This window comes from Ambystoma mexicanum, chromosome 3q, assembly GCF_040938575.1.
Source record: "Ambystoma mexicanum isolate Mex_15411 chromosome 3q, UKY_AmexF1_1, whole genome shotgun sequence".
NCBI classification, from domain to species: Eukaryota; Metazoa; Chordata; class Amphibia; order Caudata; family Ambystomatidae; genus Ambystoma; species Ambystoma mexicanum.
In genome coordinates this window covers 161,200,313-161,222,591 of record NC_090926.1, presented here as the reverse complement: position 1 = coordinate 161,222,591, position 22,279 = coordinate 161,200,313, and the positions used below count along the sequence as shown (strand labels likewise).

The window sequence follows — 22,279 nt, the reverse complement described above, 5'->3', positions numbered from 1 at the left end:
CACACTTTTTCCGGAGGTCGATCTGCCAAATTTAATTTAAAATTTCGAAAAAAATCCTCACACGCGCATCCCCAGGAAAGTGAAGGAACACCCTCTCTCCAATATGTATAAACTGCTTTCAGGTTTACATCTGGCAGACTGGTACCACCAAAGAAGTGTAGAGGCCACCTCCCTAAAGCCGAAGTGCAGCCCCGTCGGGTAAACAGCCCAAGGTGCCATTTGCTCAAAGGTCGAATTTGTAAAATGAGACCCTCGTCAGGAGTGCTACTTTATCAGGAGATCGTGGCAGACATAGAAAGCCAAAAGCACACAGAGCTTAGGTCAGGACATCTGCTATGTGTAAAAGAGGCACTGCATCAGTGAAACAAACAAAGCTCTTCTAACGTCCGAGGCCCAGAAAATGTTCCGTGGACCCGGAAGGAATTCTAAAGCACGCGTTACATTGGGTGGAACGAGTCTTAGCTGATCGCCATGCTCTCGCCTATTCCTGCATACGAGATCAGACGACATCAATAGGTTAGGTATGACATCAGAGGGATATAAAGCAGCGTCACGGCGAACGGAAAAAGATGGAATTATATCCAGACATTCTGCCACAGGCAGGCGGTGTGGTGTGCTACTCCGTAGCGCCTCTTCCCGGCAGAAGATGCCCAACGTAAACAGAGCTGCAGACACCCAGCCCGCTGAGACGTACCGCGGCCTAGTTACAGCACCCGTGCTTGAAGGGGGATAGCTCACGCGTTAAGAGCTCGCCTCAGTCCTTTATCCTAGGATGGTAAATTAAGTAACATTAATAGATTTATATAAGAATAGATATGGGATCGTGTCATGCTAGCGCGTAGTCCTGTAATGTGATTTCGCATATGAACACCCATCTAAGAAACGCTGTTAAATTAGAGACACGAAAATGAGGTCGCGTGATGTGCAATGCAGCACAGCCCTGGGCATCGTCGGCTCACGCTAGGGCGGCTGCTGAGGGGTTAAGGAAATACATTCCTGCTGGTTACTCAGCAAGCGAAGCATAGGTAATCAGTATCCAAATAATCCCTAACCAATAGGAACGCTTATAATGGGCTGCAGAAAGCAGGTGATAGCGTTCCATTCACCCCAGGGGAGCGGCGAGGAGCAGGGCAACCAGGCACCGCCCGTGCATCTGAGGGGTAAGTCTGCGTGGCAGGACCGACGGGAACATCGCCCCCAAACTTTTCCGGGGTGCAGTTATCAGCACGCTTTTAATATCAGGCCCAAGAGGGAGGGGCCGCAGCTCCAGAGAGCCTTGAAAGCACTTGAACACGCAGTTGTCAATTGCAGTCTCGCCTCAGGTGGTAACTCGGGCAGTCCTGTTTGTTACTTTGCATTGTGGGACTTATAGTTTGCAATTTTCATGATAAATTCAAGACTACAGTACAAACACCACCAGTCAAATAAAAGTTGGGACTGGGCAGACTAGCCACCCCTGGTACATGACAATTCAAGATCCATACATGCATCGTAAATATCCCCCAACATAAGGCACCGTCCGGTCCCGCTTTTGCAGAGTACAGCACTGTGTAGTTTGGGTTTTGTTTTTCTTCAATGTCTCTGTTAAATCCTCGCAAATACATGTATTTTTGACCTGTTATGTCACCTGCTAATTTGTGGGGCCAAAAGGTCCTTCTTTTCAACTTTCAAATCTTGTGAATTGTGATGGCGCCACCTCCACCCATCTTCCCTGAGAGGGTCTGTCCCGGCCACCTGGGTCCCCATGCTTCCAGTCCCGGCCACCTGGGTCCCCATGCTTCCAGTCCCGGCCACCTGGGTCCCCATGCTTAACCGGCATTCCATGCTTCCAGTCCCGGCCACCTGGGTCCACATGCTTCCAGTCCTGGCAACCGCCACTCCATGCTTCCAGTCCTGCCACCTGGGTCCCCATGCTTCCAGTCCTGGCCACCTGGGTCCCCATGCTTCCAGTCCCGGCCACCTGGGTCCACATGCTTCCAGTCCTGGCAACCGGCACTTCATGCTTCCAGTCGTGGCAACCAGCACTCCATGCTTCCAGTCCTGGCTACACGGCACTCCATGCTTCCAGTCCCGGCCACCTGGGTGCCCATGCTTCCAGTCCTGGCCACCTGGGTCCCCATGCTTCCAGTCCCGGCCACCTGGGTCCCCATGCTTCCAGTCCTGGCAACCGGCACTCCATGCTTCCAGTCCCGGCCACCTGGGTCCCCATGCTTCCAGTCCTGGCAACCGGCACTCCATGCTTCCAGTCATGGCAACCGGCACTCCATGCTTCCAGTCCTGGCTACCGGCACTCCATGCTTCCAGTCCCGGCCACCTGGGTGCCCATGCTTCCAGTCCTGGCCACCTGGGTCCCCATGCTTCCAGTCCCGGCCACCTGGGTCCCCATGCTTCCAGTCCTGGCAACCCACACTCCATGCTTCCAGTCCCGGCCACCTGGGTCCCCATGCTTCCAGTCCTGGCAACCGGCACTCCATACTTCCAGTCGTGGCAACCAGCACTCCATGCTTCCAGTCCTGGCTACCGGCACTCCATGCTTCCAGTCCCAGCCACCTGGGTGCCCATGCTTCCAGTCCTGGCCACCTGGGTCCCCATGCTTCCAGTCCCGGCCACCTGGGTCCCCGTGCTTCCAGTCCCGGCCACCTGGGTGCCCATGCTTCCAGTCCCGGCCACCTGTGTCCCCATGCTTCCAGTCCTGTCAACCAGCACTCCATGCTTCCAGTCCCGGCCACCTGTGTCCCCATGCTTCCAGTCCTGGCCACCTGGGTCCCCATGCTTCCAGTCCCGGCCACCTGGGTCCCCATGCTTCCATTCCCAGCCACCTGGGTCCCCATGCTTCCAGTCCCGGCCACCTGGGTCCCCATGCTTCCAGTCCCGGCCACCTGAGTCCCCATGCTTCCAGTCCCGGCCACCTGGGTCCCCATGCTTCCAGTCCTGGCAACCGGCACTCCATGCTTCCAGTCCCGGCCACCTGGGTCCCCATGCTTCCAGTCCTGGCAACCGGCACTCCATGCTTCCAGTCGTGGCAACCAGCACTCCATGCTTCCAGTCCTGGCTACTGGCACTCCATGCTTCCAGTCCCGGCCACCTGGGTGCCCATGCTTCCAGTCCTGGCCACCTGGGTCCCCATGCTTACAGTCCTGGCCACCTGGGTCCCCATGCTTCCAGTCCCGGCCACCTAGGTCCCCATGCTTCCAGTCCTGGCAACCGGCACTCATGCTTCCTGTCCCGGCCACCTGGGTCCCCATGCTTCCAGTCCTGGCAACCGGCACTCCATGCTTCCAGTCCTGGCTACCGGCACTCCATGCTTCAAGTCCCGGCCACCTGGGTCCCCATGCTTCCAGTCCTGGCAACCGGCACTCCATGCTTCCAGTCCTGGCAACCAGCACTCCATGCTTCCAGTCCTGGCTACCGGCACTCCATGCTTCCAGTCCCGGCCACCTGGGTCCCCATGCTTCCGGTCCTGGCTACTGGGCACTCCATGCTTCCAAACCTGGCCACCGGCACTCCATGCTTCCAGTCCTGGCCACGCGAACTCCATGCTTCCAGTCATGGCCACCTGGGTCCCCATGTTTCCAGTCCTGGCAACCAGCACTCCGTGCTTCCAGTCCCAGCCACCTGGGTCACTCCATGCTTCCAGTCCTGGCCATTGGCACTCCATGCTTCCAATCCTGGCCACTGGCACTCCATGCTTAAAGTCTCGGCCACCTGGGTCACTCCATGCTTCCAGTCCTGGCAACTGGCACTCCATGCTTCCATTCCTGGCCACCGGCACTCCATGCTTCCAATCCTGGCCACTGGCACTCCATGCTTCCAGTCCTGGCCAACGGCCCTCCATGCTTCCAATCCTGGCCATCGGCACTCTGTGCTCCCAATCCTGGCCACCGGCACTCTGTGCTCCCAATCCTGGCCACTGGCACTCCATGCTTCCAGTCCTGGCCACCGGCACTCCATGCTTCCAATCCTGGCCACCGGCACTCCATGCTTCCAGTTCTGGCCAATGGTCACTCCATGCTCCCAATCCAGGCAACCGGCACTCCATGCTTCCAGTCCCGGCCACCTGGGCCCCCATGCTTTCAGTCCTGGCCAATGGTCACTCCATGCTTTCAATCCTGGCAACCAGTACTACATGCCTCCAGTCCCGGCCACCTGGATCTCCATGCTTCCAGTCCTGGTCAATGGGCCCTCCATGCTTCACGTACTGGCCACCAGCAAGCAATGCTTCCAATCCTGGCCACCGGGCACTCCATGCTTTCAATCCTGGCCAATCCAGGCCACCGTGCACTCCATGCTTCCAATCCTGGCTACCAGGCTCTCCATGCTTCCAGTCCTAACCACCAGGCACTCCATGCTTTCAGTACTGGCCACCTGGGACACAATGCTTTCAGCCCTGGCCAATGTGCACTCCATGCTTCCAGCCATGGCCACTGGGCACTCTTTGCTTCCTGGCCACCGGGCACTCGATGCTTCCAATCCTGGTGACCGGAACTCCATGCTTCCAGTCCTGGCCACCTGGGTCACCATGCTTCCAGTCCTGGCCTCCGGCACTCCATGCTTACCATCCTGGTCAATGGGCACTCCATGCTTCCAGTCCTGGCCACCGGCACTCCATGCTTCCAATCCTGGCCACGGGGCGCTGCATTCTTCCAGTCCTGGCCACGGGGCACTCCATGCTTCCAGTCCTGGACACCAGCACTCCATGCTTCCAATCCTGGCCACCGGGCACTCCATGCTTCCAGTCCTAGCCACCAGGCACTCCATGCTTTCAATCCTGGCCACCGGGCACTCCATACTTCCAATCCTGGCTACCCGGCACTCCATGCTTCCAATCCTGGCCACAGGGCACTCCATGCTTCCAATCATGGCTACCAGGCTCTCCATGCTTCCAGTCCTAACCACCAGGCACTCCATGCTTTCAGTACTGGCCACCTGGCACACAATGCTTTCAGCCCTGGCCAATGTGCACTCCATGCTTCCAGCCCTGGCCACTGGGCACTCTTTCCTTCCTGGCCACCGGGGACTCGATGCTTCCAGTCCTGGCTTCCAGTCATGGCCACGGGGCACTCCATGCTTCCAGTCATGGACACTGGCACTCAATGCTTCCAATCCTGGCTACTGGGCACTCCATGCTTCCAATCCTGGCCACTGGGCACTCCATGCTTCCAGCCCTGACCACTGGGCACTCTTTGCTTCCTGGCCACGGGGTCTCGAGGCTTTCAGTCCTGGCCACCAGGCACTCCATGCTTCCAGCTCTGGCCACCGGGCGCTCTGTGCTTCCACTCATCACTACTGGGCACTGCATGCTACCCATTCTGGCAACTGGGGACACAATGTACTGGCCACTGGGTCACCATACTTTTGATCCTGGCCATTGGTCATTCGTCATCTACCAACTTTAATCTTTATGTTTCTGGTGGTCGTTGGTCACGTTCATCAAATAAACCGATTTGACAGAAGAACCCGATTACAATGGTTTGTGAACAGAAAAGCCTTGTGAGTCGCGGGACATGAATATCGTGACATAGTCATTTAATTTGATGGGGGCTCATGGTGTCACTGGAGTTGTCAGGACCTTTATGCATTCTGGAACATGGGCGTCTTCCGGGACTTTCTAGAACACAACCAATCAGGCTGGAATCTGAATGATTATGAGCGATAGCGCCAGAGGGAAAAACCTTAATGTTAGGAGGAAGCGCCAGAGGGAAGAGCCTTTATGTTGGAATGTGGCGCCAGAGCAAAGAGCCTTGATGTTGGGAGGTAGCGCCAGAGGTAAGAGCTTTGATGTTAGGCGGTAGCACCAGAAGGAAGAGCTTTGATGTTGGGAGGTAGCGCCAGAGGGAAGAGCCTTAATGTTAGAAGGTAGCACCAGAGGGAAGAGCCTTTATGGTGGGATGTGGCGCCAGAGCGAAGAGCCTTGATATTTGGAGGTAGCGCCAGAGAGAAGAGCTTCGATGTTGGGAGGTAGCGTCAGAGGGAAGAGCTTTGATGTTGGGAGGTAGCACCAGAGGGAAGAGCCTTGATATGGGGAGGTAGCACCAGAGGGAAGAGCCTTTATGTTGGGAGGTAGCGCCAGAGGGAAGAGGCTTAATGTTGGGAGGTAGTGCCAGAAGGAAGAGCCTTTATTTTGGGAGGTAGCACCAGAGGGAAGAGCTTTGATGTTGGGAGGTAGCCTCAGAGGGACGAGCCTTTATGTTGGGATGTGGCACCACAGCAAAGAGCCTTGATGTTCGGAGATAGCGCCAGAAGGAAGAGCTTTGATGTTGGGAGGTAGCACCAGAGGGAAGAGCCTTTATGTTGGGATGTGGCGCCAGAGCAAAGAGCCTTGATGTTTGAAGGTAGCGCCAGAGAGAAGAGCTTCGATGTTGGGAGGTAGCGTCAGAGGGAAGAGCCTTGATGTTGGGAGGTAGCCCCAGAGGGAAGAGCCTTGATGTTGGGAGGCAGCACCAGCGGGAAGAGCCTTTATGTTGGGAGGTAGCGCCAGAGGGAAGAGCCTTAATGTTGGGAGGTAGCGCCAGAGGGAAGAGCCTTTATTTTGGGAGGTAGCGCCAGAGGGAAGAGCTTTGATGTTGGGAGGTAGCCCCAGAGGGAAGAGCCTTTATGTTGGGAGGTAGCGCCAGAGGGAAGAGCCTTAATGTTGGGAGGTAGCGTCAGAAGGAAGAGCCTTTATTTTGGGAGGTAGCGCCAGAGGGAAGAGCTTTGATGTTGGGAGGTAGCCCCAGAGGGAAGAGCCTTGATGTTGGGAGGTAGCGCCAGCAGGAAGAGCCTTTATGTTGGGAGGTAGCGCCAGAGGGAAGAGCCTTTATTTTGGATGGTAGCGCCAGGGGGAAGAGCTTTGATGTTGGGAGGTAGCCCCAGAGGGAAGAGTCTTGATGTTGGGAGGTAGCGCAAGAGGTAAGAGCCTTAAACGCTTGGAGGTAGCGCCAGAGGGAATAGTCTTTAGGGTGGAGAGATCCTCCCCACACCTTTTATCTCCTGTAGGTGGGAAGCCGATCGTAGGCAACCGCTAGGGGATGATCAGGATTGTCCTAGATGCCCCATAGCCCCCCCCCCTCCCTCTCAGAAGCTGACTTGAGATCCAAGGGCACCAATAGTGCTGCACTGAAGCCTCCAGAGGAGTCCATTTGCAAACTGTAATCATTCCTGAAAGCCTGGTGCTTCTTAAGGATCAGGCGGGTCACTTACCGGTGGGACAAGCCACCGAAAGGCTAGCAGGGCTGGGGCAGAGTCACAGGTTGAGTTGGGGCAGAATCAGTTATAGGTCAGTCTGGTGTCATGTGCGAATTCCCGTGAGAAGATTTTGCCTCTGGTCAATTTAAGGGCCGATGGCAGAATCCAGCGGCCATCCACAGACAAGGAATGGAATCCCCTTTTTTTTCTGAAACCTAGGGATCTCAGCATGCCCCCATTCTGTTATGAGTAGCTCGGCCAATGCTGCTCTTTGCATTCTGGTAATTGTAGTGTTGCTTTGGCCGGAATGCACACAGCAGAATACATGGGGGAAAAAGCAGGACTGGATGAGCTACTCTCGGATTGCATGGGACATCCTGAGATCTCAGTAAAACCCTCAACTCCAAGAGGTGCCCAGAATACAACAGAGGTGGAGTAGGCTTGCCAACCAAAACTACACGGGGACAAAGATAGTGCGCAAGTACGCCTGTGGACTTTAGGAACACAGAATACTGAAAACAGGTGTAAGACTACTACTCATGCAAAATCTGCATCATTGTGTTGGAGCTACAATAAAGGCATTTACATTTCTAATTAAGAAGAAACACAGTATAAGAAGCAAAGATTTGAACTAGTGGTCAAGTAAGGGACGAGGGAGGTGGGAGGCCAGCTGTAGGGCCTCAGAAACGTTATTAGCAAACAGGTTTTTCTGTAAAAGGTGATGAATGCATGGAACAACCTTCCACCACGAATGGCTGCGACAAACCCAGAAAATAGACTCTAAGGGTCTAATTCACAGAACCGTTTTATAATGGTATAACCCCATTGGAAAACGCTCTGTGAATCAGAGCCTAAGAGGCCTGGGACAGACACAGGGCCCAGCGAGGGTAAAGTTGGAGACCTCAAAGAGCCTACTGTATGTTAGAGGTCGAAACAGGTGTCAGCTGGCCATACAAGACCATATGTCTTCGTTACCCCAATAAAAAAACAATTGGGTTTCACACAAACAATCGTGTTGATATTCATATTTTCTATGTAAGCGCAAGGTATACGGTCCTCTGCCTACTATTGGTAATATGTGAGTCATACATAAACTCACTGCTAGAGTGAGTCTCTCCCCTTTGTGTCTGGCGCATTGCCTTGCTGGGGAGAAATGAAATATGCTTCCTGCAGACATTAGGAAAATCTCACTGTTTTTGGTGAAAAACCAACAGTGAGTTTTTTTCCTCCTGATGTCTGCACAGAAAATAATAAATGTCTTCCAAAATAATGTTTCTCGTATAATATAATTTATTACCCATTAATATGTCTCTTAAGGAAATATGTTAGGCTGGTAAAGTGGATACTGTTTTTTCGGATGTCAATATGTATGTATGGGATTTAGCAGAGCACAATTGTAGCTGGGAAGATACGGAGCACTGTACAGTGCACCTAGCCCAAGGGATTACAAGCAGGGTGTAGACCACGAGTAGCAGAGGAGTTGCGATCGGTAGGGGCCGTTTTCACTTTAAAGGGGGAGAACAAGGTTGAGTGTAGTGGTTAGCAATTAATTATTGAGCATAATTTGCATTGTTGGAGGCCATGTGCAAATTGTTTCTTGCTGTGGCATGCCATTTTTTTTAATGTTAATCAATGGTAAAGCCTGGGCGATGAGTGTTCTTACTTTGCTATACTGGCCTACATTGGTGGTGCCAGTCAGGACGACAAAGCCAACAGGAGTTTGTTCTTATGTAGGAACACTGACATATATTGGACGTCTTTTCTTATAGTATAATTATGGGCAAAGCAAATACGAGTATGTTCTTACATGGGAATATTGATATATATTGGTGCAGCCAGCATTAACATGTATGGGCACAGGCGGCATGCAAATGTTTTTATACTGGCCTATATTGTTTGCGAAGACATCATAAAAAATGGGTTGGGGACTGCTTCTGTGCACTGTGGGTGATTTGCATCTATCAGATTATTTCATGCATTACCCTACAAAACCGATTGCAAACTGTGTTACTTTTTGCCCAATTTTTCACAATGCGCCATTTGAAGCCAATTACTAAATTAACCAGCAGACACAGCAAAGGAGTACATATAGAGCAATGGAAAGCAGGATAGTACTCGAACAGGGTCTTTCTAGTGATTATTTATGTTGTGGGTATGGGTAAAGGGGGCGAGGATTCTTCATTTCACTCTGTAGTCCCCTTAAATCAAGCTCAAAAAGGCTTGTAAAACACAACGGCCTTAAAGTGGTGACGCAGCACTGGACACCAGTGCAGTAGAAAAATAAGGGATCTAGACTCTGAACGGAAGCTTCTCGAATATCAGTGGCAAACGCAATGTTGCTCCCCTCTGTCGCAGATGAATTATGAACTCGAATGCGCCGTTTCCTCTGGGATTGGCAAACTCGGTCAGCGCCAACAGCAGTTGTGTGGTATCTGATGGAACACACCCCCGACCGAAGACATCTTTTGTTCTCTGAACCACTCCCTTTCCCAGTGTGTGTCTCCTGTCTGCTCGACAGACTCCCCCAGTGTATTGTGTTTCCACTGTTTAAAGAATGTGTTGCGAAAGCAGATTCTAAAAGGGATTATCATTTCTTTTTCTTTTTACTTTGTAGTCTGGGACTCGAGAGCAGCTCTGAACGTGACACCCTGGTGAGGACATTAAAGGCATGGAGGCCTCCCCCACTGCAGGTATGACCACCGGGGACAACTTCACAAGTGTACTGATGGGGCTCAGGCGGCGACATGGAGCCCCCAACATGAAAGGGTAGGCCGGCATATCTCGTGTCTTATGAGGACCGAGGATGTTGCTCGCGACCCATTTAAGAAAGTGGTGTGTTACACAGTATGGAGCACGGATCGGTTCAGTTAAGAAGTGCATGCTAGACCGATGCTCGTGTCTGGAAAGTGGAGTGGTTCCGTGTAATAACAACTCACAAACAACAACTCACACACATCACAAATGGTAAAAAAAAAAAGAAGTATAAGTAAAGAGGTAATACTAAAACACTTCAAATTAAAATATGTGCCAATGGTAAAAATGAAAGCAGACGATGAAAATGACTCGACTACAATAAATCGATCATTTTAAATGACAATGCAAAAATATGTACACACATTTAGCACTCCTTTTTTATTTAAAAGGAAACATCAGAATCTAATGAGAGAGAAATCCATACACCCTAGAGTCCTCCCTGGGCCCTTCTTCCCCTCTCTGACATCCTGTTCAGGTGTTTCTCATCAACTCTATCATGCATTTCATCTGGCTTATTTTAGTAGTAACACTTGTGACGCACTCAACTATATAGCTAAAAGTGAAACAAAACGTATTTTGAAAGCTTTCTGGTAGTCAGGGTTGGCCCTGTTCTTTGGGGGCCGAGTCACCGCTGGTCTGTACTTCTATTTTATGAGTGTCTCGGATTTGAGGGACTTGAGTTGGGTAGTATGAGTGGTTGGGGCAACCCATGTTCAGCATGAGAGATGTTTTCACTCAGCCAATGGTTCCTTTCATTCCTTTCTGGGAGCTGGACTCAGTGTCCCAGAATGCAATCTCACTGCAAAAGGAATGGTTTCTCAATTCCTTCTTGGAGGGTGCGCTCGGTTTCACAGCACTTAGCGTGTCCGTTAAGGAATGTTTTATCAATTCACTCTGGGAATTAGGAATCAGTTTTCCTTGCTGTGGCTCAATCATGTAATACTGTCTCACTTCGCTCTGGGGGGTAATGCTCAGTTTCCCTGGAATCAGCATGTCAACCAATGAATAGTTGCTCAGCTCGCTCTGGGACTGAATACTCAGTCTCCCAGAATTCAGCATTCTCACACACAGTGCAGCACAATTTCTGTTTTATTCTGCCTAGGCGTTTCAGGCTTGTTTACCACAATGCCAAATGTACAGCTTTACTCCTTGGCTTCTGCTAGCACCTTCTCGATCCCCTGGCTTCGTTCCCCTCTCCCTCTAGTTTTCGAGTTTGTTTATGCGGGTTCGCCCCTTTAGCTCTCGCTGGGCTGTGCTGGAGTACTCCGCACTGCACCCTATCTCGTGGCCAGGCAGGGTGGCACGGTCGGGCCTCCCGTGTGGTTTATTCAACTAGTGCAGTACACACAACTATCCCTCTGGAACACCGATTGGCGTTTATCTGCAGAGGCGTAGCTAGAGGGTGGCTAAGGGGGCTATAGTCCCTGGTCATTTGGTTGTAGCCCCGGATACAATCTCAGGAGCAACAACCAAAAGGCTAGCTAGCCCCCAGTCCCGACCATTCCGACATCAGCAAAGCCCCGGGTCTTTTCCAGACCTAGCAACACCCCTGTATATCTGTCAGTGTCCTTGTGGTCTCACCCCCTTCGGTGGGTGCATTTGTCTCAGTATCGTGCACAGAGAGGGCACTCGAGCGTGTACCGCGGCTTCTTTCTTCTTCTTGCTGACAGATTTGATCCATCCATCAGTGGTGATTATTGGATACCCAGGCATGAGCCTCATTACTCCATCCTCACGGCTGAGTGTGTAGTCGTGGGTTGGATTTCTTCATGGTCTGTGTGGACATGTCACTGGAAGGCTGGTTTCACAAGGTCTTCGCCGTGATGGGCTTCGGGTAGCAGTCGGAAGGGTTTGCAGTGGTGGCAGTGAGTCTCCTGATCAGAGGTTTCGGTTCTGATCCAGTCCTTGGCAGAAGTTTTTGCTCAGCATCGATAGATGTTCATCCAACATGTCCAGTTCTCTGTGAAGGCCAGCTGTCCTTGTGAAGAATGGAGTTCCAGCCGCTATCCGCAGGGCCTTGTTCTGGACTATCTGAAGACTCATCCAGTGCCGCTCCTAGCAGGTCATCCATGCTGGGGAGGCATACGTCAGGGTAGGTCTGATGATCGCCTTGTAGACATTGATCTTTGTCCGCAGGGGCAGGGTGTACCTTGCTCTTCGTAACCACTATTTAAGCTGTGACGGCCCCTTGGTCGTTCCTTGCAGAGCTTCCTTGCAGCAGATAGCTGACCCGGCACAGTCCACTTCAGATCGCGAGTTTTAAGCTTCCCCAGTGCATAGAGGGCATCACCTGACCACACCCAGGGAGGAAAGACTTCTGAGAGTGGCTTCCTCATTCAGGTCTGGATACTAACATGACCAAGCTTGCTGGTATGATCATACATTTGCCCTCCATCATATGCTCAGGGCTCACAGACTTGTCGGATATGATGACTGCCTGCAGTCTTTGGCAACGCACTCAACTACCGCCATGGAAATAGTTTAATCACTCACCAAGCCCCTTAGCTGCCCATACAATTCAATGGGCTCTCATTCACCCAAAACAAAATCATCTGCTTTCACCCGCCGAAGGGGAGTTAAAAGGTTGAGAGGTATGTCTTTGGACATGTCTAACAATATGATAAAAGACCAGATGTATGTTTGTCCCTGTATGTTGGTCCGATGCAGTCATAGGTTTGCCTGTTGTCACCGCTACAGGGAGCTCTTGCCTTACGATATATCGTGGTCCTATTGTGTTAATGAAAACCTGCACTTTGGCCCGTGTACACTGGCTTCTACACTAGTATTTTCTAAATGCTATGTTGCAAGGCTTTTATACTGTGCCAAAACACAGCAGTAATGATATCAGTGCACCTGGCTAGTCTGGAGGTTGGAAATATACAGAAAAAGAAGCCTGGGAACAATTATTTCTCACATTAACATTTAATTTAATTAAAAAAGTAAAGACATCTCAGTTACATACCAAAATATATTCAAGACTGGGTGTACATTAAAAATAAAAGACAGTCCTTGGGGGGAAGGGCAACCGGTCAAAAGCAAAAAATGCAAAAAAATATATATATAACTAAGGAAAAACACAGCATAAAACATAAATGAAACAGTCAATAAAAAAGAATTGGAAAAATCTCGAATCAGTGGCCAGACGAGAAGGATGGCCAGCTCTTCTGAGTTTCCATCTTCAGGCCACGACTGTATCCAACCGGATTCAAATGAAAGAACAACCTAACCATGTCTTTGTCAGGGAAGAACATTAATGATGACCTCAAACAGCTTGGAAGGGGCCAGACAAAGACAACCACTTTGGATTAGTTCTGCGAAAGTATCCCTCAAGTTGGAGAGCAAACAGTCTTTTGGTAATCTTGTTCGGAAATTGAACATGAGCAAATGATTGCAAGTGCAAGAAGCGTATAGTACAGCTGCATGGAAACGAGCTCCAGACTCGCTGGAGTTTGAGGGCAGAACCGCTTGCTCCTCTCTCTTTCCCTGAATGAACAGAGTACCGGAACCGCGGCAAGTCTGGCGGTTGGCACATGGTGCACCTGTCCAGGGTATCGGGACCTTAGTCTGTGGAGGAAACGGAGTAGGGAGAAGATAAGAGGATAAGCACCTGGGTGAAATGTCACACGTGTAGGAATGGGATGTTGTGGAAAGGAAAAAGCTGTGTTTTGTGATCGTTGAGGTTTGTCTGGACCCATTAAGGTGGACCATAGATCAGCACCGCAGAAAGGATGGTATATTCTAAGAATGTCTAGCAACAAACAGATTGTGTATGTGAAATCGTTCATAGAATCAATTGGTAGCTAAGAACACAGCGTCCCGATAAGTGCTCCCAGCACCGACTCAAATCATGGTGGCTTTTAGACTCTGGTTACTTTTTAAGTTTTTCCACTGGACAAACTCAGGAATAGTAACTCAGGACTTCCAAGCTATGAGGCCAGTCTATAATAAAGTGAGTGTAGTTGGAGAGTAGAAGGGTAGGATGTGCTGCTCTGGATCTCTGGCCACATGATAGGTTATGTTGCAAGCCTGGCACTCAGAAAGAGGGGGGGGGGACCTTTATTATTATTAGTATAATATATTGTCTGAGAATGCAGTTGCTCTACAGCTCAGAGTGCCTGTGCTGGGGGCTGCGTGGGTTACATGTCTCTACCACAGAAGGCAGTGGCACACTTGCTGCTTATATAGCGCTTTAGGAAGGCATCCTCGCAGCACTGAGGAGAGGGGGAGGGACGTTGGGGACCCAATGGCTGCACACTTGTCTTATCTGTTATACAAGGGGTAACGTCACTGTTCTCATGCTGCAGTAGGACAAGTCTTATTGGTCCACAGAATTTCATTAGGGCTCTGCTGGTAGTTCCACAATGCGAACGCCTCAATCTTGGCTTCTGGAGGCTGCATAACTAAGAGCCAGACATTCCATATCAACGAGTAATTAGTCGTTGGATTATAGGGTACATCAATTCCTATAATTTCATTAATGACTTACAGCACGTTCTGCCAAAATGGCACAACAGAACGTTAATCCCCACCAAAGATTCACAACACTCTCTAAACTACCACATTTTCGCCATGATCTTAGGCAATGCCCAGCTGAAAATGTACTCAGTTGGATGGGTGTCTAGTGCCATCTGCATACTAATGTCTATGCCACCTCCTCTGGCAGAATGTGTCTGGACAAGGAGCCATTTCTCGCCCAGACCTCCGCCCACTTCTGATCCATGAGAGTGATCTGTATTTCAAGTGTTTACAAAAGCCCAAGATGTCGAATTCAGATGGGCCGCCTCTCATAATTTTACAAATACTTAAAATAAGGTTTGCAAATTCATGAGCCCGATGTATATGTCTTTCAAATGGGGTGGGGGGGGGGGGGTGATCTTGTGAAACGTGTTTCCTTACTTCCATGCCTGGCCCACTGCCTCCACTTGCGACAGTGGAACCTTTCACTCTCAGGAATCAAGGCCCCCCTTACACTTCAATGAACCTTTAACACAATTAGTTGGTGAGATTGCTCAGCTGGTTGAGCACTTGTTGCCAAGATCTGTGTGTGATCTACAGGCCAGCTCAGCCTTTCATCCTTTCGAGGTTGATACATGAGTATCAATTTCAGTTGGGTGATAATACTTGTATATAAAAATGTTCTATTTTCAGCGCTTTGGTGAAAGGGCTATATAAATAACGCATTATTATTATTATTATTATTATTTTTATGATCTTCTTTCCCTGAGAATTCTCCCAACCACTCCTTTCTCATTCCTAAAAGCTTCTATTGCCAAATGTTCACATAAAGGTGGGGTTATACCCCATTAGTGATCTGAAGCCTGCAAATGAAGGCAAATTAGTGTTTAAGGATAGCTCAAGGTGGTACTCATGACTGACCAGAAGCAGACCAAATGGGGTGTAGTGTTTTCTGGAAGACGTCAAAGATGTTTGAGGGTGTCACTCGAGATTGTCGCACCCAGAAACCCCCCACACTTGTTAGATTTCTTTAACTGCCATTGCCTTGGGGTGCTTTGCTGGACAGCACAGTAGTAGTAGTCAGCCAGTCCCCCATCATTCCTGAGCCTACATAGTAAAGGTGCCCTGGGGTACCTGCCTCCCCATATGTACCACATAACAACTTGGTGGAACCTTCTGAGAACAGTGGTAGGAATCAAGGCTGGCAAGGCTGCAAATAAATGTAGCAGTATTAGCAGGATATTCCTAGAGGCACCCACCCGCCCAAACCACAACACCTACAACTTACATCAACCTGCTAGGTCAGAGCTTACTTCCTTAAATAGTAGGCTGTAATGAAGTGTTCGAGCCCGCAGTTAAGGGCTCTGTCCTGTGGTAGGTGACTGCCGCCCATGTTCATGGTCCGAAGCTGAAGGTAAGGACCTCTAATGAGGATAAAGGTCGCATAGCAGACCCTACAGCCCAGGGGAGATGGAAAGTCTTTTCTTGGGCTTTTTGATAGAGAGAGTGTCCATGTCTTCTTGTCCGGTATGTACACATCAGAAAAATAAGCTTGGAATGCAGATCTTACCGGTAGTAAAACCTGCTATTCCAAGCTTGCTCATTGCCTCCGGAGTCAGAAACATCAAAAGAACGAAGGAGAAGCATGGAATGCAGGGTTCTATTGTGGCGTTCATCTCCTCTTTCAGTGGATGGAACAGGGGATAACGGCCCGGCAGCCCTACTTATCGGCACAAGCAAAGCTACACTACACATGTTTCAGCCTTATTGGGCATCATCAGTGAGGTGTAGCTTGGGAACATTGGTCTGGAGGGTTGCCCAGAGCGATGCCAGAGGTTAGGATTCATTCTAAACCTTCCAGAGGTCACATCTTTTGTTTTTCTTGAATCACCCCGAGTGGGACGAGTATGCCCAGACATGGGTCCCATGCCTTCTGCACCTTTGTCAATAATTTGTTATGGTAATCTCTTTCCAACAGTCTCCAAAACAAATCTTCCAATTGCGAGTCATACTCCAAAACAGAGGAAGAATTGCTCTGGTATCGTCGGTTCTGTCTAAATGGTAAACACTTTCTCAATAAACTACCAGAAGGCTTCTAAATAAAGGAATTGAATCTTGATCCAATCATAGGTGTTCATAGACTGCAAAAGCCTATTTTGTTCATGAATTCATTCACAGAAGGTGTTTAAAGATTCTTCTGTGCCCTTCCATATGACCAAAATGTCATCTACCTATGCATCTAGAATTCCACCTGGTTCGGAAATGGATTTCTATCACTAGCAATGACAAAACTCGCTAAACTGGTTGACATATAAATTAGCCCGGCTGGGCGCAAACATGGTGCCCATAGCCATGCCAGATGTTTGCAAATATATTTATTTGTCCCTTATACATAAAGACAATCTTGGCCAGTGTCAGTCTGGTAGATATAAAATAGAGTATGAGGGTACTTCTCGGCATCCATAGCTCCTCTACAATGCCAAAACAAGTGTCAATAATGTCTCCCTCTATAGGATGCTTGCATAGGGATCTTTAATGTCAAAACTCACCAGAAGGTATTGGTTACTGACAAATGGTCTTTCAGCCATTACATTTAGTTTGCCAATTGTCTTTAATATATTTCATTTTTTAACATGTTCTTTCAAGAAAATACAAAATAGTAGGCTAATTGCTCTAGCAAGATAACAATCCCACATACAGTACCTGTCCTTGCAATGGGTATTACTACCTTATGCACTTTGGGGAGTGCATAAAAAGTTGGTATTCTAGGATACATGGGTTACAATAATTCTGTCATAGAAAGCATCAGTTCAATTTGGCCAGGTCTTTCCTAAAGTCACCAATATTTGTTTTCATATTAAATTCTTTGAATGCTTTCAAAGTGATGTTTAATTCGTCAAGGATTTTTTGTTAGCCTCTAATACCCTTTTCGCTCTTCAGTGCTTTTTAACGTTTTTGAAATCATTGAAGGCGTTCCTCCAAGGTGCGTTTGTTACGAGTGATGGCTAAAATGAGGCCGTCCCTTGTACATGTATTAGCTATGAATCTCCAGTCTTTACGAAACTGCCATTAGTCTTAGAAAAGCATGGCTCAAAGCCAGACCTAGTCCATTTGGGGCAGGTTTGACCCAGAAATCGTCAGTCACAATCACTCCATGGAGCGCTGTCCTGGGGTGCCTTTTTTTTATTTAGATCTTTGAGTTGATTCCATTCCAAATTTCACCGAGGTGTAGAGGTCACTCCTATATCACCCAGGAGTGATGGTACACCTTATACCAACTCTTCTGCTTTGTGTAAGCGATTGAGTTCAGTCATGCCCACTGTGTTCCGCACACAACCATTGCATGTCCTCTTCAGTCGTCATTATGTTCTATTGAAGAATGAGGAAAGTGTTCGGTTATGCCCACTGTTGGGTAGTCTCAGTACTTTCCACACATATACAAAAAACAACTTCCGCCATCCAATCCACAGCCCTTCAGCTGAGCTGCACTATGAACAACTATCAGACCACATCAAGGGCCTCTCCAAGGGTTTAAGCCTCACAACCGTATGTCAATTATATTAACAGATCGCTGGGTGACCCAAAAAAATCTTTTGTAAAGAAAAATGTACATTCTATTCTATATAAATAATAAAGGGAACCAAAAAAGAATGAACAATTACTCACCTTACAAACGGATCAAAACGTCTGGTTAGAGATCACACGGATCTGCTGCACTTGTAAAAGGATAGAGAGAAGAAACCTAAGTAAGACCTTTATTTTAAATGTATTAATAATAAAGGCCCCCTGTTGGGGGACACTCTGTAAAGTGGTGTATTTAGTTTTTTTTTTCTTTTTTTAAACTGCCTGTTATATCTCCTCTTCCTCTATTTTATCCTATGAGCCAGGGCCATAAATGGACAAAAATGATCACAAATAAAACAAAATCCTGCCTAAGACCATTCACTTGCCAAGGTGTAATGATAACATCAGAGCTACATCTGAGTGATATAGAGGTGCAGCACTGATTACGTCAGTACACTTTGACATTCCCAGTAAACTCCTAATTTAATAATATCAGTAAGCCCAATGATAAACCTGTTTGGCATTCCCAGTTTGACATTTACAGAAATCCTGACATTCCCAGTAAGCTCCCAGTTCCGGTAAGCTCCAAGTTTCATATTTCAAATAATGTCCCAGTTTGACATTCCCAGTAACACGGATATTCCTGTAACCTCCCAGTTTGATATTACATTCCCGGTGGGCTCCAAGTCCGACATTCAGAGTTTTCCAGACTTCCATTATAATGCACCTAAAAAATCCCAAGTAAGCACCAATATCAATAAAAGGAAGCTGCCATTGGGGAAACACTGTTTGCAAAGCTCCAACTGAAAAGGCCCAACCCATATATGCCTGTTCCCCATAGAATATAATGGCAAACCATGCGAGGACAATTGCTACACGTCACACGGAGACACGGCTTTCCAAAATGGGTACATATGAATTCAATAAGATGACAGCAGCCTTGCTGGTGGTGGTGTCTGAAAAGCCAAGTGTCTCTTAGCAATATGTGCTACTGAGGTGGGTTTTAAACAAAATAGAGGGTCTTGTTTGTAAACCATTATAACTGCTTCTGAACCTATGCACGTGGCCCTTCTTCCTTTTTCCCAAACTGATCAGCAGCACCCATTTATTCCCCCAAGCATTGCCCTCCCCACCCTCAGTATAAATGGTGCCATCATTCTTGGATAATTCCCCAAGGCTGGCCACATTACAGAACTGAAAGTAATTCATTATTTAATTTTCGTACGGCTGAAATTCGGTCAAATCTCCCATTCATTTTTATTACGATTATATGTACGGATCCCATTAATTCATAATGCAGAGGTGAACATGAGGTCTATGTGTACAGGAGGAGAGGCAATGGGAAGAGGGGTTCCAGGCATATTGATGTAAAAACTCAAAACATACCTTTTTGATGACATCTTTTCACTTTGCTGAAATCTGTTCTCCTTTTGTGTTTTGTATCTGCAAAAGAGTTTACTCCTGCCATTCTGCTGCCAACTGTGGGACCGACCACCGATCCAGAGGAGATCAACACTGCGATAATTGCAGGTAATGGCTTTAAAAAATCATCGCAATCCTAAATCCATTGAGTAAGGGGCAGTTTTTGATCCACAGAGAGATGGAGCAAAAGGGAAAGTGTGGATAGACAGAACCATGCTCACTGCTGGACTTTTTTGGAGATGGGCAATAGGACAAAGGTCCACAGAGGGAGGAAGGGGGAGAAATATGATGGGGGAAGATGGGGTAGACATAACGTGTTCAAATATGTGCTCTGTGTTTTATACCGTGAATGTATCTGTTGAGCAAATTAGTACAGTATAAGAAAGGCGTGCAGTAATAGGGTGTAACAGAATGCATATAACTAGAAGAATAGACTATCAAGTGTACAATTTGAATGACTTGAAGAGAGAGGTTGCAGAGGACTACAGGCAAGCGATGAAGGTAATGCAGGGAGTGGTTGACCCAGTCTTGACCGAGCATCTGCTGGCTACCTGGCTGTGCTCCCATTGAAGCTATAGTCCTAACAGTTTCACACAGCCTGACCTTGCTAACTGCACTGTTGAGTTCCTGGGTTTGCATCAACCTCCCCAATCTGATACCATGGACCATTTTCACCTTCTACCAGACATGTCGTAGGTTCTTGCGGAAGCTGATAGTCCATTGCATGGCTGCCCTCATTTTAGTTCACCACTGGATCTGGGGTTCCATCCAGCCAGCATCTCTTAACTCTGACTGGCACAGGGAGACTTTGGTCCTGTCTGAGGCAATATCTTGTTAGGAGCATTTTGGAGGCTGGTGGCCATCAGGCTGCGGCAACTATTTTTAATAATGTGCATCATTTCCATAATGAGGGTCGCTAACTTGGTTGCGGGTTATCTATCGGCTGTCCAAGCAGCTCCAGTAGCTGAGGCCTGGATGCTGGTGGGAGTGGCTCTCAAAGAGGAAGTGGTGCTGCTTTGACATTAGGGGGTTCCACTGATCTCCAGTCGTATGTGGTAACCAACAGGTTGAAGGTGTTCTGGCTATACAGTGTAGGGATTGTACACCCATTATAAAGCTTATTTAGGCAGGCTCTGGAGCCAACTGGGAAGACTTCATTTTGATTGGGTCAAGACATATGAAGTTGTAGGTCTGATTCCTGATTGTTTGACATTTTCAGGAAGTGTTGCTGTCTTAGTAAAGGCTTAGCCTTTTATACAATGGGGGTTTGCCATCTTGTACATGTTCCTAATTTTAGAAGACAAGAGAGATAAGGTACAGATAGCCTCATTATGAATTGGGTGGTGCAGTAAAAATCGGTGGTAATACCGTTTACTACTGCATTACTGTACTGCCCAACTATGAGTTTGGGGGTAGGTGGAGGAAAAACCACCAGTAAGAAGCTGGAGGCAATTCTGCCACCTTACTGCCAAAAATCAGCCAATTTGGCGATATTACCACCAGTGGAATTACTGCTGGAGCTAATACTGCCGAAATCCCCCATGGAATCCTATGGACTCCAAGTAATGCGGACTGACACCACCTACCACCACTTGTAATCTGGCGGTAGTACCACCGGACCATGTCGCGGTAACAGTAATACAGTTTGGTGGTATCTCAGTGGATTTACCATCAAGATATCACCAAACCCGTAATGAGGCCCAGGGACTTCAAAGAAGTGGTCCCAGGATCTCCCAGTTTTGATGGAAAATTCAGGATTAAAATGTAGGTCTCCATGATTCACGGTTGACAATGTAGCTACTGGAACACATCACCTTCCCTGTGTATAATCCTGTGATCTACCTGATAAGGAATCTTGAGTTGAGCCCCAACTCTCTGCCGATGATAGTAGGTGTAGGAGGAAGCACAAACCCAAAAACAAATCTCTTTCCTTCCTCTCATCCAAAAGAAGGCCAGGGTGAGCCAGCTTTAGTTCGGCCAAGTGTTAATCTTCTGCCAGATAAGGGCCACCCAGAAGGTCATACGTCGGGAGGGTATGCCACTCTTATTTGGGGAAAGGATCATCCTCTAAATACTGGGTGAAAAGACTGTGAGTGAGGCTATTAAAGTGTAGGGTTCAGTGATACCATACACTAATCTTGTCCTACCTCCACCAGAAAACATAGACAGTTAAACATGTTTTCTTTGTCACCCAAAGGATTTCCCCCTTATTTATTTATTTATTTATTATTAGTTTTTATAACGCACCAACTGTGAGCACAGTCACTTTGTAGCACCGCCAAAGCAAAAGTGAAAGTGACATAGAGATCTGATTTCCCACAGGGTTTGGACAACATCCAGATCAGGTCATTGCTTGGCAGGGGAAGTGCAACAGTAATAAAGTTAAGTGAAGAGGCGAGGGATCGTGGAGAAGTGCAAACAGTTGTACAGATAAGCACAGGATGAGGGAACATGGAGAAGAGAAATGCATGGAACATAACACAGGCCACAATGATGGTAGTGGAGTAAACTAGAGAAGAGGTTAGAGCAGAGGAAAGATGCCAGGAAGCGACCCCTGAGTGAAATGTTTCAGTCTTTTAGTGCCAACAATGTCTTGAAGAGGAAGGTGTTCAACTTTCTATGAACCCAGGGGGGTGATTTTCCACAGCTCTGATGTCGACTGAGAGCTTGTGCCTGAAGTAGGTAGGTCTTCAGCACTACAGCTGGCGTCCCCCAAGAAAATGATTAGCAAGCTGTGGTGTGTCTGGCCACAGGGATAACGGATCCGCACTGGCGCTGCCCAATGGGCTTTTCCAGACTGGATCCTCTTCAATCATTTGAATTTAATCTTCAGGCGCAGGACCGTTCCTAGGTTTGTAAAAGATCTGGGGCTACGCTAATGACGGTAGTGTGGGGACTCGGGGGTAGCTGGCCTTTTGGT

At 48.3% G+C, this 22,279-nt stretch overlaps 1 protein-coding gene across 4 annotated transcripts in view; it reads left to right on the top strand.

The window, feature by feature from the left end:
- SMAGP (small cell adhesion glycoprotein) overlaps positions 1–22,279 on the top strand; it is a 115,558-nt gene that overhangs the window by 90,453 nt on the left and 2,826 nt on the right. For 3 of the 4 annotated variants that reach the window (XM_069653394.1, XM_069653395.1, XM_069653397.1), the window contains 2 exons: positions 9,779–9,854; positions 19,390–19,467. In XM_069653394.1, the coding sequence (XP_069509495.1) occupies positions 9,833–9,854; positions 19,390–19,467 (100 nt within the window). In that variant the 5' untranslated portion in view covers positions 9,779–9,832. Of the gene's footprint in view, positions 1–1,087; positions 1,161–9,778; positions 9,855–19,389; positions 19,468–22,279 lie in introns of those variants that run through there. The other variant, XM_069653396.1, reaches the window with a different exon arrangement.